The sequence below is a fragment of the Ammospiza caudacuta genome, chromosome 28 (genome assembly GCF_027887145.1).
Source record: "Ammospiza caudacuta isolate bAmmCau1 chromosome 28, bAmmCau1.pri, whole genome shotgun sequence".
NCBI lineage: Eukaryota > Metazoa > Chordata > Aves > Passeriformes > Passerellidae > Ammospiza > Ammospiza caudacuta.
The window spans coordinates 943177-959323 of record NC_080620.1 but is presented as its reverse complement, the minus strand read 5'-3'; the positions used below and the strand labels follow the sequence as shown (position 1 = coordinate 959323).

The following is a 16147-nucleotide window of genomic DNA, read 5'->3' as shown; positions in this document are numbered from 1 at the left end:
AAATAGAAATAGTGAAGTTGAATTGCAGATGAAATGTCTCCTGGGGGCTGAGTGTGTGCCTGGCTTCGTGCAGTGGCTCCCTGAGCATCGGGGCAGGCAGGGCTGCGCCGCCTTTGCTGTGGATTGTTCCATCTCAGCTCATCTCCAAGCACAGTGCTGTTATCTGTACAGCAGTGTAAGTGGTGCTTTATAAACCAAGAAGGAAGACACTGGGGAGAATGCATATTCTTTCTGACCTGGGCTTCCCAGTCCTGAAATAATGTTTTGCATCCTCCTGAGTCGTGCCCTTCCAGGGACTGACCAGTTCTGTGGTGTGTGGGCACTGCAGTCTTGATCTGGTGCATGTGTTACTGCTACACCAAAATTCTGTTTCCTGAGGTATTAAGCATAGCTGGAAAATCCATTTGTTCTGAACAAACTGCAACTGCCTGGCAAGGGACTGTGCAGGGCTGGGGAGCACTAGAGCTTTGACCTTGCTGCAGAGGCTGCCTCTGTTTAAAGAGGAGCTCGCTGGAGCAGTAGGGCTGGGAACAGAAGTGTCTGCTGCTGGTGTTTTGTAAAGCATGTGGGTGCAGAGAGATGTGAGGCCACACAGCTATGGTCCCTTAGCAGGGCAGGGCTGTGCTTGTGTCTGCTGGGCTGGCTGTTGTCCCCAGTGATGGACAGCCCTCTGCAAGAATTGTTTTGTAGGCATGATAATACATTTTTTTCCACCCTGGTTCATGGTTTCAGTTTCAAGTCTTTTTAATGCATCTTTCTTTCCCTGGAAAGAGTGATAAAATGCAGAAGGATGTGGGTACAGAGACTCTGCAGTTGCATTATGTAGTGGGTTGTGCTGCTGTTCATCTTTAAAAGCTGATGTCTTTTGAATCCTCAGAGGAGTCACAGGTGTTCCTCATGCCCCAGCTGGTTTTTGGTTGTTCCTTTATGAAACTTGTTATTAAAATGACTGAATTTTGATTGGAGATACCCTCTGCAAAGAATTTTCTTCTAATGTTGCAATTCGTTTTTCCAGATGTTGGTAATCAAAGTGCAGTAAACTTTCCTTTCATACGGCCTTGTGGCAGATAGCAAGTCTCAAAAGAGCTGAGATAACTTTGTTCATTTTGGCATTCCAGCTGTAGCATACAGCCTAATTGTTCTCAAGCACAGCAAGAAAAAAATCGTCCTTTAGGCTTCCTCTTTTTATACTGATTTTTTTTCTCAACATCTAAGCTTGAACCTTTTGCTTCTTTTTGAATATTGAGTAACTTTATTATGCAGTGAAGAAAACTTGTTTGAAGAACAATGGGTGAACAACACGACAGGTACCCTGAAATGAAGGGAGCTCTGCTGTGTTGCAGTTCTGCTGTATCCACATGAGACCCATGCCTTTGGCCTTTAAAGCTTGGGGTTCTCACCTACTGGGAGCCCCACCAAGACCCACAGGAGCCTTCAGGACCTTCCTCTTTGCCAGCCAACAGTTTTCCATTGCTTCAGGACGTGGAGATGAAGTGAAACTCCTGCAGAAGTGAATCCAATATACTGATGTTTTGAAGAGGAGGGGTGTGTGTGGATGTTGGCTTTGGAAAACAGCAATTATTGATCACTAAGGCTTGCTGCAGTATTTTGCTTGGGGAATAGAACTCAGATGCTGGCATGTCTCCTCAGAAAAAATGGAAGTGGAAGACTGTCTCTTCATCTGTGTCTGCAAACTCATTTGCCATAATCTAAATAACAAGACTTCAGAGAGCTTCTAGAATATGTCTAAATAGTTTCTGAATATAGAGAAGTTATGATTGTTTGTCCCCAGCAGCAGCAGCCAGTGAGTGAAGCCTTGAGTTAGCAAGTGAGTGTTTGAAATAGTGGAGAGGCAGCCCAGCCAAGTGAGCTGTGGTCATGTGCCAATGTGACAAACACAGGAGTCCAGAAAGGCTGTGTCCTCTGAGCTTCTGGCCTCCTCCTGAGCGTTACAGGGTTAGACTTGGAGCATTTTTTTTTAAACTCTGCCCCAGGGATGAGGCAGGTGAGCCTCTGGAGTCAGCCCAAAGCTTTTGCTGTTGGAGGTGTAGGAGGAGTTTCCTGGTGTGAAGTTTTATCAGAAGGTTCCCAAGCTCCCAGAACGTTGTGCCTTGCTTATTTTTTCCCCTTGCTTTTTGGGATTTGTTTTGAGCCCAGGGTCAGGGCTGTCCCCTGGCTCTGACTCACAGCACTGCTCCACTGGCATCCTCTGAAGAGCAAGTTGTGGCTGAAGTTTTTACAGCATCTCCTTCAGCTGAAACTTGACAGCCAAATGCTGCAAGCGGGGCAGAAATAGAGAAGCTCCTGGGGAGTGAAATGCTTTCCCCTCTGTTATTTACCAAATGTTAAGATGTTTTAGAAGCTGTTGCTTCAGATGGCATCAGATATTTTATTGAATATTGAGGCATATGCCATAAAATGCTGTGTCACTTTTCTCACTGGACAGGGCTCCTTGCACCCTGACTTTAGGGCTGTTGTATTCAGGTGACTTCTGAGCACAGGAATAATGAGATTTCCTCCCAGGCTCTGAGCATAGGGAAGAGTTGCTGATGGCTCAGCTGGGGGCAGATCCTGAGCTGGCTTTTTGAGTACTTTTAAGGTGTTACATGGGAGACCTGCAGGGTGACTTTGGGGAGTCAGTTGATGTATAAAATAGTGTATTTTTAATAACGAACAAAATAATACTGTGGCTTTCAACCCTCAGCAGAAAGTATGTTTAAACAAACAAAACTGAAAACAAAGCCCAGTGTGGGTCTGGTTCTTGGTGGGGGGAGATGGTTTGGGGTTTTTTTGTTTTGGTTTTTGTTGTTGTTTGGTTGGTCAGTTGGTTTTGTTTATTTTGTTTTGGTTTTCTTTAGATTAAACCACTTAGACAACCTTTGAACAGTACCAGGGAGCACTTCAGGCCACTCATCCCATCTGTATCTCTGGTGGCAGCCCTAGGTGTGTGATCTTGGGTGTGAGGCTGTAGAGGCCAGATGTGGAGAAGGGGATGCCCTGCCACTAAGCCAGAGCACAGAGCCACAGGTACCCTGGTGAGGCTGGTGCCTCAGTAGGCAGAACTGGTACTGGAGGGTGTGCTGCACACCTGGGACTGACCCTGGGCCGTGGGGAGATGTGCATCAGCTGTGTGAGATGGGGTGTGTGAGAGCAAGTGCTTGGATGTGTGCAGCAAGCAATTCTTTGTACGTCTCCCTCGAGATGGAGAGAGATGTTCACATGGTTGTAGGGCCCAGGATTTGGGAAATCCAGTTTTAGTGATGAAAAGGAAAGAGCTAATGTTAGGAAATGCCCTTTAGCAACTGAAAATCTTCAGTTCACTGGTGACATTTGCAGGATCATATGATTAGAAAACTCAGTGTCTGTGTGCCCAAAGTGGCTAAAAGGGCTTTGGAAAGCAGGCTGGGAAGCTTTGCACCCAGGCTTAAACATCAGCTCATGTGAGGAGGGGTCAGAGCTCTGATTTGCCATCAGTGAATGGGTTACCTGCTAAAAATAAAAGAAGTCCTTGTGTACAGATGGGTGGGTTGTGTTGGCTGCACAACTTGGTTATCTCTGTGGCACCATGGGTGAGGGACCAGGGCTGGGTTCCAGCAGTCAGGGCAATGGGTTGCTCAGTAAGAGGAGCAGAGCTGGCTGCTGGCAGCCTCAGTGTTGGGTGTTGTTTGATGGAGATGTCCCAGGGAAGCCAGTCTGCTCAGGAGCTGGTGCCTACACTCTGCACCAGAGCAGGTTTGCTCTGGATCCTATCAAAGCCACAGGATTGCTCCAAGGCTTTACACTGGTTGGGATATTCATTGTGGACAGGCCTCAACCTGCCCCTGACAGTCCCCATTTCTGCCATCATTTGGCTGAAGCCTTTCCTGCTGTCATTCTCATCTTGATTGTGCTTTTCCTTTTGTGGCTTTGATCCAGATGTTCATCTGGTGTGCTGTGGTTTCCCTGTCTGGGAGAAATAACTGTTTCATCCATCTTCGAAGTCAAATATGGAGAGCAGAGCTGGGGGACCTTTTAGCTCCTTGACTCCTGCTTACCTCTGCTGGGCACATCTCCTGCATGGAGAGCACTGGTCTGACCAGATCTCTGCAGTCTTTTGAGGGGGTTTTGCCCACCTCATTGCCCTTTGGATGGTATAAACTGGATTACAAATCTCATTGCAGTGCATGGGGACTGGCAAGGGAGAGTGTCTTGCAGGTGTGTTTCACTTAAGCCATGGAGCAGGATCTTGCACCAGCCTGGTCTCTGCCTTGGGGAGTGACAGAGCACAAGCTGCTCTTCGGGGACTGACTCATTTTGTCACACATGTTAGTTTTGGAATTCTAGTGCAGAATTCACTCTTCTGAGACAGCTTTCCACAGACAGCGTTTGGGTTCTTTTCAGTTTGAGTAATTATCTACAAACTCAGCCCTTTATATTCTGGATCTGCTCAGAAGCTGAGGATGCAAAATGTTGCTGAGAAGAGCCTTCCCATTTATTTGCTAATGTCTAACTGTGGCAGCAGAAGGGATGTTGATAATAAACCTAGTGTCTCTGAGACTTTTTAAAAAAATATGTGCAAGAAATGTATCCCCAAGGAATGGGCTCAGAAAACACAGGTGCTTAGAAAAAATACAGTGTGTGGTTCAAACCAGCTGTTTGGGTCTTGCTTCTCACACTGAGATTTTGATGTTTCTGCTGTAAACAGAGCTGGGGAAGGGGCTGGAGCACAGATCTGATGATGAGTGGCTGAGGGAGCTGACTGTTCAGAAAAGGAAGTTTGGGGGGACCTTCTTGCTCAGTAAAACTCCCTGAAAGGAGAGTTCAGCTAGGTGGGGGTCATTCACTTCTCCCAGGAAATCAGTGACAGGAAGAGAGGAAACAACCTCAAATTGTACTGGGAAGGTTTGGGCTGAAAAAACTCCATCATGGAATGTGTGGTCAGGCAGTGGCACAGGCTGCCCAGGGCAGTGGTGGAATCACCATCCCTGCAAGGATTTAAAAACTGTGGATGTGGCACTTGGGGACATGGGTTTGTGTTGGGCTTGGCAGTGCTGGGGGAGCAGTTGGATGAGATGATTTCAAAGGCTGTTTCCAACCTGAATGATTCTGTGAACACTGGGTTTGGGTTGGATGAGCTGTTGACTATTGTGAGAGAAGGCTGTGTTGATGTGCTGATCCTTCAGGGATCAGGAAAGGGACTGACTTGGCTGTACACCATGGTTCATGTTCCACTGGATATGCAACTGGACCCGAGTGCACTGCAGATGTTGTCTTTGGATTTCAGTTACTTCTTTACTAACCATGAAAATCTTGCTGCTTTTCCTTCATATTTGCTGAATGGCATGAGTCAGATATTAAAGCAGTGACTTCAGGTTCCACCCTGGGCTGGACCCTGACAAGGAAACACCAAATAACTCGTAACAGAAACCTGTGCATTTCCTGAAGAACAGTAGGGTGGCCATTCCCTTCCAGCCCCAACAGAGCCCTGGGGCAAGGCCATGGGGCTGCCTGTGTCTGTCAGATGTGGAGCACAAAGAGCCTCAGTATAAATACTCCCAGGACACAGTCAGTGAGGGCAGTTTTATTCCAGTATGCAGAATGGACTTTTTCCTCTGAACTTTAAAATAAACAACATTTTGGCCAAACAAATGGAACTGACCTTTTTATTAAAAGCATATATCTTCTCATGCTTGTTTCAGTAAGAGGTTGTTAATTTTATAGAACTCCTTAATTTGCGGGACAGCTGACTTAAGTAATTCCAATAGCACTTATCATCTTACTTTTTGCTCCTTGCAGCTGGAGAGTTTGTAGCCTTTTTCTTTGAGGAGGAGAAATAAGAAAAGTAGCTCTAACTCTGTGTGTTCTTTGCACAGGTGGAGAGAGAGGCTGAGTCTATCAAGTTAATTTTTAAATTGATGAAAAGATTCAAGTTCATGCTGAAGAGGATTGACCTGCCCACAAGCTCAAGCTTATTCCTGCTCAGATGTGAAGGAAGGATTACAGATAGTTATCAAGAGCAGCTTTGAAAAAGAGATTAGAAAGTCTTCTATTAGATGTTAGAAACTATTCTGTAAAGTGAGGGAATCCTTGGGATCTGGTTCTGAGACACCAGAGAAGGGCTCTCTCCCTCTTGAATAGGTGTACATGAAGGAAGCTGTCGTGACACATGAAGCCCTTGGTTGTGTGAGTTGCTCAATTTCCAAGACATGACAAAGCGCTTGTGCTTACCCAAATGAGTGTTTTCAGGGCTTCAAGCATCATGTTCTTGTACCAGCTTTTTGGCCTTTTTCCTCTGTAGTGTGGCCAAGCCTCCAGCCAGGAACAAGCCCTTATTTTCTTTAGTTATTTTTGTTAGATTTTGGCTTAGTTGAACCTGACAGAACTGCAGTTTCATGAGAATGTTTGACTCCTGTTGTCCTCAGAGATCTCAAAACAAAAACCTTTCCTTGGATGGGATGGTGAAGATTTGTTTGCTGGCTCCTACCCCCAGGAGGCAAGGATTGCTGATTCCCCCCACTCCCCCAAAATGTAACAAACCTAATTGTTTTCATATATCTTATTTGGGGCTGTGGTTGTTTTATTTCCTTTTATTCCTCCCCTTTTTTCCTTTTTATTGCTTTCATTTGAACTTCTTTTATGGATTTATTTCATCTTGAAATCCAGCCACCAGGATGAGGCAGCATTCCAGCTCTGATCCCAGCAGTGCTGGTGCACAGGGATTACTGTGCATGCCTTACATAAGGCAGTCCTGTTTACAGACACAGGGATTTTGGTTTTACCAGCAGTACAATGTTGTTGGATTGTGTTCAGTGTGACTCACTGTAACCTCAGCTCTTTATTTCTGCACAGCTGCCTCTCAGCGACCAGGTTAAAGGCGATTGGCAAAACCAGGATTTTTCTAAATCTGCAGAGCATACCCTATTTTGGGGATGAGATACCCTGGCCAGGGAGGAACTGGCTGTTTCTGGCAGCTTGGGTGAGCTGCTGCCTTACCTCAAAGGCAGAGAGCTCTCCTTTCCACATGTGGCTCATCAGAGCCAGCTCCTGGTTTGCCATATTGGGCTTTTCTCTGCACCTTCTCTCCATTTCTTGCATTTGCTGTTTGTTCTGTGTCTTCTCTTTGCTGGGTGAATGTTGAAAATGTGCTGGTGTGCTTTGCTGTTTGCAAGCGACTCTTGTGAAAGTCATGGTTGGTCTGAACAGTTGAAAGGGAAAGGAGTCAGGCTGGCCTGGTGCCCTTCCCAAGGAGCATTTTTGATGGTTTTGGGATGTCCATGTCCACACATTCACTGCTGGGATGTACCACAGCGGATGTAGAAATGGGAGCATGTGTATTTCTTCAATGAAATAAGGACAAAAAACATCAAAGATGGGATGGGAGAGCCTTTTGTGCTTGGACAGTCCTTCAAGTGGTCAGGAAGCTTCTGAAGGCAGCTGAGAAGGGCCTCCTGAGCCCAGCCACCTAAACTGGTTTAGGTGCCCTGTTCAGGTGAAACTTTGCTGTATTTATGGAGAGTATGAATGTAAGTTTTCAGGATGGCTGTAGCCAGAGCAGCACAGGCCCATGGGGCTTCTGGTTGCCTTCCCCATCTCTGTATCAGCACATTTAGTTTGAAAGGCTTCATCAGGTTAAAGGGTGGTTACCAGGAATTCTCTCTGGGAAAGGCAGATTTGCAATTCTGATGGTAAGTTATGTAAGTAGAACACTTGGAGCCTTAATGTTATGGTAAGGCAGCCTCACAAAGCCTGTTAAAGGGGACAGAAGACACAAAAAACTCGCGTGTGTTGGGGCCTGGGGCGCTGCTGGCACGAGTGGGGCTGGAGGACCGTGAGGGGTTGGGGGTTCCGGGGTTCTGGATCTGACTGCGGTGCTGTTCCTGCAGGTCTCCCGGGTGCCGGGCCCGGGACAGCGGGGCCCAGAGCTGCCATGACGACAGGCGACTGCTGCCACCTCCCCGGCTCCCTGTGCGACTGCCCGGGCAGCGCTGCCCTGTCCAAGTCTGTGGAGGAGTCGGACATGGGCCGCCCTCAGTACATCACGCAGGTCACGGCCAAGGACGGCCGGCTCCTCTCCACCGTCATCAAGGCGCTGGGCGCCCAGAGGTGAGGCTGCTGCAGGGACGGGCTCGGAGCCGCGGCTGGGCCCTTCCCCTGACTCGGGGGCAGGGAGACAGCAGAGTCTCGTTGTGTGAAGGAGTTTGCGGGGCGCTGATGGCGGGCGGGACTGCTCGGGGCCGGCCGCTCCCAGGGCCCTCAGCCGGGCTCCTGCCGCCCTCAGGGCGCGGGCAGCGCCTCCGGCCGCGCTGCGCTCCCGGCCTCGGGGGCTGAGCCCGGGCCGTGCTCCCGGGCACTGTGCTGGGCACGGGGAGCTCAGCCCTCGTTTAGGAACGTCCATGGAGCGAAGGCGTGGTGTTGATCTTCAGCCGCAGGGAGGGGACGGTGTTTGTGTTGCAGGAAGTACCCCATCCAGCTATTGCTAGAGGGGACACGTGGCAGCTTCACTAGCTCAGACTCCTCCTGATGCGACTTCTTGTCATTTATTTTGAGTCGCTTCCAGAGTAGAAGACATTTGGCAGCATTGTTCAGTCCATCTACTGAGAGCTGTCACATTTTGTGTTCAGAAATCCTGTCTGAACAGCTGTTACTTGTTTCAATGAGTTTGGTCAAACATTTGTATGATACAAAAGCAGTGATTGCAGACATGGGGGAGAGATGCAGGGAAGCTGGATGAGAATAGAGGCAAACATAATTGCAGCAAACCTGGAGCAGGTCAATAAAAATGTGAAAGTAACTGGACTTGCTCTATGGCAGTAGATAGGGTGAGAAGCTGTTTAACCCTTTAAAACTTGTGGGGGTGTAATAATTGTGTGGGAAAACTGCCTGGAAAGAGGTTTTAAAACCCTAATGTTTTTAGGGTTTCATGTTTAGGGTCAACCCATATGATTCCTTTGTTTCTACATGGACACCAGTTTGTTTCTTGTGGTAGTGGGTTTCAGTGTCTTCCTTGTCAGCAGCACTTAGCACAGCAAAGCCAAGAGCAGCGTGACTGCACTGGAATGTTGAATTACCAATCCCAGGTGACTTCAGCCTGCTGGAAAACTGTGTCTGAGTGTGCATCATGGGGGAGTGTGAGCGGGTCCCCACCCGGCAGGGGAAAGGAAGGAAGGAAAATGAAGTCTGATAAGAATTCTTTTCACACACTGTCAGCAAATTTTTTCATTTTGGATTGTTTGTTGATAGCCAAGGTTATAGTAATGTTCTGGAAATATGAAACTTCACAAACAGGAAGAGAACGGGTGAAATAACTTACAGGTGCTTTTCTTAGGAAATGGCAGATGCATGAGAGCACTGGAGGCTGTAGGGGATTGTCTGTCTGTGTCACTAGGGCTCTGTGTGCACGCTGTTCTGGTACAGCATTTTATGGCAATGAATGTTGCACAATCATCAAATAATTCAAATTGGAAGGGAATTCCATAGGATGTCTGGTCCAGCTTCCTTTCAGAGCAAGCCTGCTCAGAGTCTTGTCTGATGTAGTTTCCAGGATCTTTGAGGATGAAGTTTCCACCTCCTTCCCAGACTCCCGTTGCACCTTTTGCAGGGATTGTCTTGGCTGAAGAAATCCCCTCAATAAAAGGCATGTAAAAAGGAGGAGAGAACATGGGTCCGTGGTTCACCAGTGATGTTTGGCAGAGAGAAGGGGGTGGTGTACATTGGGTAATTTGCTTTGCAGCCCTAAATATGAATAGAAGTCCAATTGGGATGAAACCAGCTAAATACTGAATTGAAAGTAGTAGAGGTCTCCTGTGGTAGAGATCTCCTGAGGAATCTTGCTTCTCCTTTAGTGAGCTGACATGCACTTCCTTGCTGGCTCTTCTCTTTCCCTTATGTCCCACCAACCTTTTTCCCCAGTGTGCTCCTTTTCCTTGAACTGTGCTTCCATGTCTCACTCCTTGCTTTCTATGCAAACTAATGGAGGTGGTGCTGCTGGTTTTGAAGGTTGCTTTGGCTGTTGTGTTGCAATCCCACAAACTTCTGTAGTCAGGTGGGGTTTTTTGAAGTCAGAATGGCAGTTGAGTGTGAGCTATGATATGGGTTCAGTGTGGCTTTTTTTGTTCTGTCAGCAGTACCTAGGAAAAGGAGATATTTGATACCACTCACCTGGATTTCAAGAGAAGCTACAATAGGGACTTTGAAACAAAGATGTTCCTTTTTCACCCTCTCTCACATGCCCAAATCTGGGCAGCTGTGGATGTAAGAGGAAAACTGTATGAAAGAAATGGCTGTTTGGAAGGTGGGAAATGAGATACTAGTGAGGGCCTGGTTTCCATGGTCCAGGGGAGGCAGTCCTGCCCCAGGCCTCTGCTGTCCAGCATTTTCTTCCTAAATGATCTCAGTGATTGGTGAATGCTGAAGAAATTAACTGAACTGCTGAGAACAGCAAACTGGGGTGTCTGCAGCCATCTGGGGCTTCCCAGGGAGCCCAGAACATCCTCATCATGGGGCTGGCATGTGTGGCACAGGGCTGCTAGCAAACCAGTGCCTTGGGGTGCCAGCTGGGATGTCCCATCTCTGTCAGCGTTCCAGGCCAGGTTGGCTGGGGCCTTGAGCAAGTTGGTCTAGTGAAAGGTGTAGCACTAATTGTTCAGTCAGTGGTGCCAGCTGAAGGTGTGAGGAATATTGTGGGAACAGATGGATGCTTTCAGTGTGATGAGCAGCTCAGGCCTCCTGTGGGGAGGGTTGCAAGTGTCTCTGAAAATATTTTTTAGTTGCTTTGGTAGATATTTGTGGTTCTGTGAGGTTCTGTGTGATTCTGTAGCTGGAACTTGTGGCCAAGGAGGTGTTGTTCCTGAAGCCCCAAAGCATTTCTGCAGGGCACTTGCTGTCTGGGCAGGTTGTGCCCACAGGATGCTGGAGAGTTACTGTGCAGTGATGGGCAGAGGGTTTGTATGCTGGAGACCTTGCTCTGGGTGCATGCCTGCTGTGAAATAAATTGTATTCTTGGGGAGGTGAGCTTCCAGGGTCAGTTCAGTTGTCTCCTGAAATATTGCTGTTCCTTTTGCAGTTCCTGCTCAGCCCAGGCTGCAGGGCTGAGGTGGGCTGAGCGTGGGTAGGTGATGTGGTAAATGTGACCTGACTGCCAGCCTCTTGAGCAGCTGCAGGTGGCTGGGGCATGCTGTGACTGGTGTGGGTCATTTGGCTTTGCTGTGAGTGTCTGGATTTGCAAGAGTGCTTCAGGCTTGGTGTTGGGTCTGGTATCAGCCCCTGGCCACTGTGGGCAGAGCTGAAGACTGCAGGATGTGCACTGCACTCACCTCTGGGGCCAGCTGAGCTGGCTAGGCTGATGTGCCATCTTCTCTTGTTGTTATGGGTCTTCCAGATTTTAAAGTATCTGAAATGTCCTGAGCACCTCCATTGTCCCCTGAGAGTGGTTTCTTGCTGCAGCAGGCTCCTGGCATGCTGTGCCACACACTGCCTGCTGCTCATGTGCCTTTCTGGGGCTTGGTGGGACCAGACCCTATAGCAGTGTTGTTCTGCCTGCTCTGACTGTGATTTCATTCTGTTTGTCTCTCATTCTGCCTCTTTAGTGATGGTCCCATCTGTCGAATCTGTCATGAAGGTGGAAATGGGGAGGGACTGCTTTCCCCATGTGACTGCACAGGAACACTGGGCACCGTGCACAAGAGCTGCCTGGAAAAATGGTTATCCTCCTCCAACACAAGTTACTGTGAGCTCTGCCACACAGAATTTGTTGTAGAAAGAAGACCAAGACCCTTGACAGAGGTACCATTTTCTTCCTGCTTCATTTTTATTTCCGTATAATTTGAGAGAAAATGACTGATTGCCCTACTGTTCTTGTAGTTCTTGGTGTCTCCTCCTCCTTGCAGTACCTTTGTACTCACAAAAAGAGTCTATTTGGAGAGGTCAAGTCCCTTGTCAGACCAAGTGAGGTAGTTGCAAATGTGCAGTAGTGGTGTTTGGGGCAGCTCCTACCTGTGACCTGCCCACATGCCACCTGCCAGTGGCAAGCACTGTGCTTTTTTGGCTGTGCTTTAATGCCTGAGCATCAAATTGCAGGTGTCACAACATGGCTGACTGAATTATAAGTTCTCATAAGTATTTTTTTTTTTTGCTCCTGCTTTTAATCTTATCTCAGTATTAGATTAGTGCAGCTCTCTTGCATGTGCCTTCCTTGTCATGTTCTGTTCTGAAAAGTGAGATGTGGTGATTGCTGATACTGTTTGTAAAAGACCTGTCTTCCCACGACTAATATTGATGTGTGCTCCTTCAGGCTTTGCTCCTTCCTGCTGCTCTGTGCTCCTCCCAGGTGAAGGAGGAAACAGGACAGGGCTCAGCTGCTCCTCATGTTCCTCTCTGTGTCAACCACAGGGGATCAGTCCCTCAGCTCCCAGAGCTGGAGCACACAATGCAGGCTCTGCCTGGTGCATTGGGGTTTTTTGTTTTGGGAACAAAGGCAGCATGGACAAGGCCATAGTCTGACCTCAGGTGTACATCCCCAAAAGAGGAATAAGTAAACAGGTGAGGTACAGTACAAAAGGCTTAAGGATTTGTTTGAGAGATGGTTTAATACGTCTGCAGGTGAGTGAGCTCTCCTGTGTCAGTGTGCTGCTGCCTTGGCTTGGGGGTTCCTTCAACACAGACAAGTGTCACTCTGCAGCTGGGCATTTCCACGGAACAGTTTTGGGAGTCCCAGGTTCCTGCAGCCATCAGCCAGTGGGAGCTCTGGGAGCTGGTTCTTAGCAACACACTCCTGTTACCTGGCAGCTGTCAGGGATTTGTCACTACCTGCTACCAGAGCATGTGTGGAGGCAGGTTATTTCAAATTTGTAATGGTGGCTGCTTTTGTCCACTCTCTCCTGCCCTTTGCCCCATCAGTTAGGTCAAAACTGAATCACAACTGGAATTCTAAGTTGCTTTCCACATTTCTGTTTCCATTCCCATTAATTCCAGAGGTTGCTTCTTTTCTCTTCCCACCTCCCTCTGGAAACTGTTTTTCCTGTCCTCCTTTTGAGAGTCCCCAGATTTATTTCTCATACTCCCATCTTCTCCTAGTGAACCTTTGAGTGGAAAAGAATCCACCAACTGGGGAAGCATTCAAGCTTCAGTTGGCAAAGTAGATACTAAGTTTTAATGACTGTTTAACTTACAACTGATTGCCATGGCCTGGACAGCCCCAGACAGGAGCAGGCTTTAGCCTGCAGTGCTAACCCAAACCATGTGTCTAGCACAGTAATTTGTGTGACCATTACCTCAGTGGTTACTGCTGTTGGGGTCTTACTGCTTCTCTCCCAGCTGCTCAGACATATAAATTGGTGCTTTGGCCAATATCTCTCAAACAGTTGTTTCAGAGGTTGCAAAACACTGCTTTAAAACATTTAGGAAGGGCTGTACCTTGGCTTTGAGAACACAGTGCAGGCACAGGGGCAATGATCTTGCAAGGGCTTATGCAGGCCAAGTTGTGAGTACAGGTCTCAGATGTTTTAGCTTAAGAGCTGGTGTATAAATATTAAATATTCGTAGCCAGAAACAAATATGTGGGAGCGTGTTCAGCCATCTTTCACGATGCTGTGGCACCTCATAACAAGCATAGGCTTGGAAAACTGCACACTCAAATAAAAGCTCAAAGACTAGTGTGTATAGGAGGAGTTTTTCCTGTGACACCAACTCTGTGCCTCCATCTGGCATGAGGAGCTTGCTGGGAGAGTGGGACAGAAAAGTCTTGTCTGTATTTCAGTGTGGGTGAATGAGCATTCCAGGACAATCAGTTTTAGTTCCTGTTGAAATTTGTGAAAAGCCCCTCTGGACTAGAGCCTATAAGGGTATGGTGATCAACAAACTGCGTGCTGAGAGGTGATGGGTGGGCAGCATTTAATGAACTCAAGCACAGGAGAACTGCCACTGTGTTTTCAGAGAGGAATGGACTTCTTGAGCCATTACTGCCAGCTGGCAAAGGCTTTGGGATTCCAGGGTTTACTGCTTCTGGTGTACTTGGACTGTCTGTGAGCACAGTGAAGGAGATGATCTACTCTGTTGAGGTGTCTGCTGGGGAGCAGCTTGCCTGAAGTGCCTTGTGAGCCTGGAGGCTGGTAAGCACATGATGAAAGTCACCAGGTGGCTGCTGAGAGTGATCCGTGCTGCAGAGCAGAGCCTGACATGCTACAGCCCCAGAGCAGTTCCCTTGCCACAGCTCAGGGGCAGAAAGGTTTTCCCTGGCTTGGGAAGCAGCATGTAGCCTGGTTTGACACAGCCCATGGTAGCAGGGGCTGCTCTTGCCCCTCTTCCAGGGCTGGCAGCATCCCCCAGTGATGGAGTGCAGTGGGGGAGTTACAGCAATGTGCTGTGGCTGCCCTCAGGTGTGCTGGGGCCCTGCACAGCCCCGTGTGCTCATCAGCACCTGTGCTCTGGGCCTGGCACACCATAGCTGGATGGCTCCTGCTGGAGCAGAATGGCTCACCTGGTTTGAAAGGCAACCTGGTTTTGTTGTATTACTTCCACCACATTATAAACCCTCTGATCCTTGCCTGGAGCCTGGGGAAAGTGACCTGGAATTCAGTTTCTCATTTTCATTGGGAGCTCTTACAGCCACTCTGAGCTCCTGCACCACTGCAATCTGCTGGGCAGAGGCAATGACAGTGAATGTGCTTCATCCCATGAGGTTTGCTGGGGTTAGAGGCCAACTGACCAAGTGTGACCACTTTGAGAAGCTCCTGCTGGTAGCAGAGGCTCTGCCCTTTGGGAGGAGCTGATAACCCCTTGGCCAGCTGGCTGGCACTTGTCATTAATACTCTGCCTGCAGTCTGGTGCAATCTCATCCCCATACCAAACTAAATACTTTTGGGAAGTGTCATCTCCAAGTTGTTCATCTGTTTCTGAGAAGAGGGCTTGGGAAAGAGGCTGCTTAGTCATTTAAAAATGTCACAGTTCCCCAGCCACCTTATCTGGGAAGTTCTGTGCCTCTTGGTTGTTTGAGAGCAGGGGTGGGGAGTGTTTTGAAACTTTGGGGGAAGTGATGCTTGTGGTGAGTGTGCTGTTGAGGAGCCCTGATAAAAATCCACTGCTCACCAAGTAAAGCTGTGAAATCAAAATAGAAATTAAGAGCAGAGGATAAATGGCTGGAGACTAGGACTAGGAATGATGCAGGGGCATGCTGCCGGGCAGAAGGGTCTGCCCCATGTGTGAAGTGTTATCCCAAGCATTCTTGCTCTCTTTTGCTGTCACCTGGCCACAAGGGAATTTGGTAATGTGGTACCTGCTGCTGCTGGGCCTCTGAGGAGAAAGCAGCCCTTGCTGTTGGTTCTGCCATGTCCTGCCTTTCCAGCCTGGGGAAGCTTAGAGCTGGTCATAGTGGCTGCAGCAGTCACTGGTCAGCTCATCTCTGGGAAGGGACCATCAGCTTCATTAAGAACTGGCTTTGTCATGTGGTTTTGAGATCCTTCAGAAGGAAAGGGTCTGAGGCTGATTTTGGGATCCAGGAGACATTTTGGTGAGTACTGGGGGGGAAGCTACATGGCCAAGTTGAAATGCTTCTGTGTAAACTTCCTGATTTCTTAGAAGTCAGGAAATGCCATGACCAAAATTGCCTTAGTTTTTACTTCATGCCACTTGTCTATCTGTGTTACAGTGTGGTCTTCATCGTCACAGGCTGTGTCTTCCAGAAGGAGTGCATGGATGGAAGATGCTCACTAGCTAACTGTATTAATCCTGCTATGTCCTTGTTCACCAAGACCAAACTATTCATTTTCTCACAAGCTTCTCTGGGGTACTTATTGCTGTGACATCCAAGCACTTCACAAACAGTAATTGAATTTTGCAGCCTCTTTTACAGAGGACAGGTGTCAACTTTGTCCAGTATGGATTGAAGATAATTTGTTAATAGAATTATATTTTTGTTTTCTTTAAGCAGCCATTGATTTATATTGTGGTCTGTGCAATGTAAAAACAGTGACAGTGTTGACTGCCAGCATGCCTGATCTCTGAACCCAGAGTGAGAGACTCATCTGAGCCCAGAGCCAGCTCTGGCAACCACAGGCTGGCCCATGGTTGTGATGGAAATATCTCCTGCAGTCCAGCCTAGTTGAGCCATTTTTTAACTAACAAGATGGTTAAAAGCTAAAAAAAAAATGAAAGGCTTTGGAAAACTGTCCAGCTG

At 48.0% G+C, this 16147-nt stretch overlaps 1 protein-coding gene across 2 annotated transcripts in view; it reads left to right on the top strand.

Moving 5' to 3' along the window:
• Positions 1-16147, top strand: part of MARCHF2 (membrane associated ring-CH-type finger 2) — a 32487-nt gene that overhangs the window by 4286 nt on the left and 12054 nt on the right. For both annotated transcript variants that reach the window (XM_058820971.1, XM_058820972.1), the window contains exons 2-3: positions 7863-8082; positions 11565-11760. In XM_058820971.1, coding sequence (XP_058676954.1) covers positions 7907-8082; positions 11565-11760 — 372 coding nt within the window. In that variant the 5' untranslated portion in view covers positions 7863-7906. The remainder of the gene's footprint in view (positions 1-7862; positions 8083-11564; positions 11761-16147) is intronic.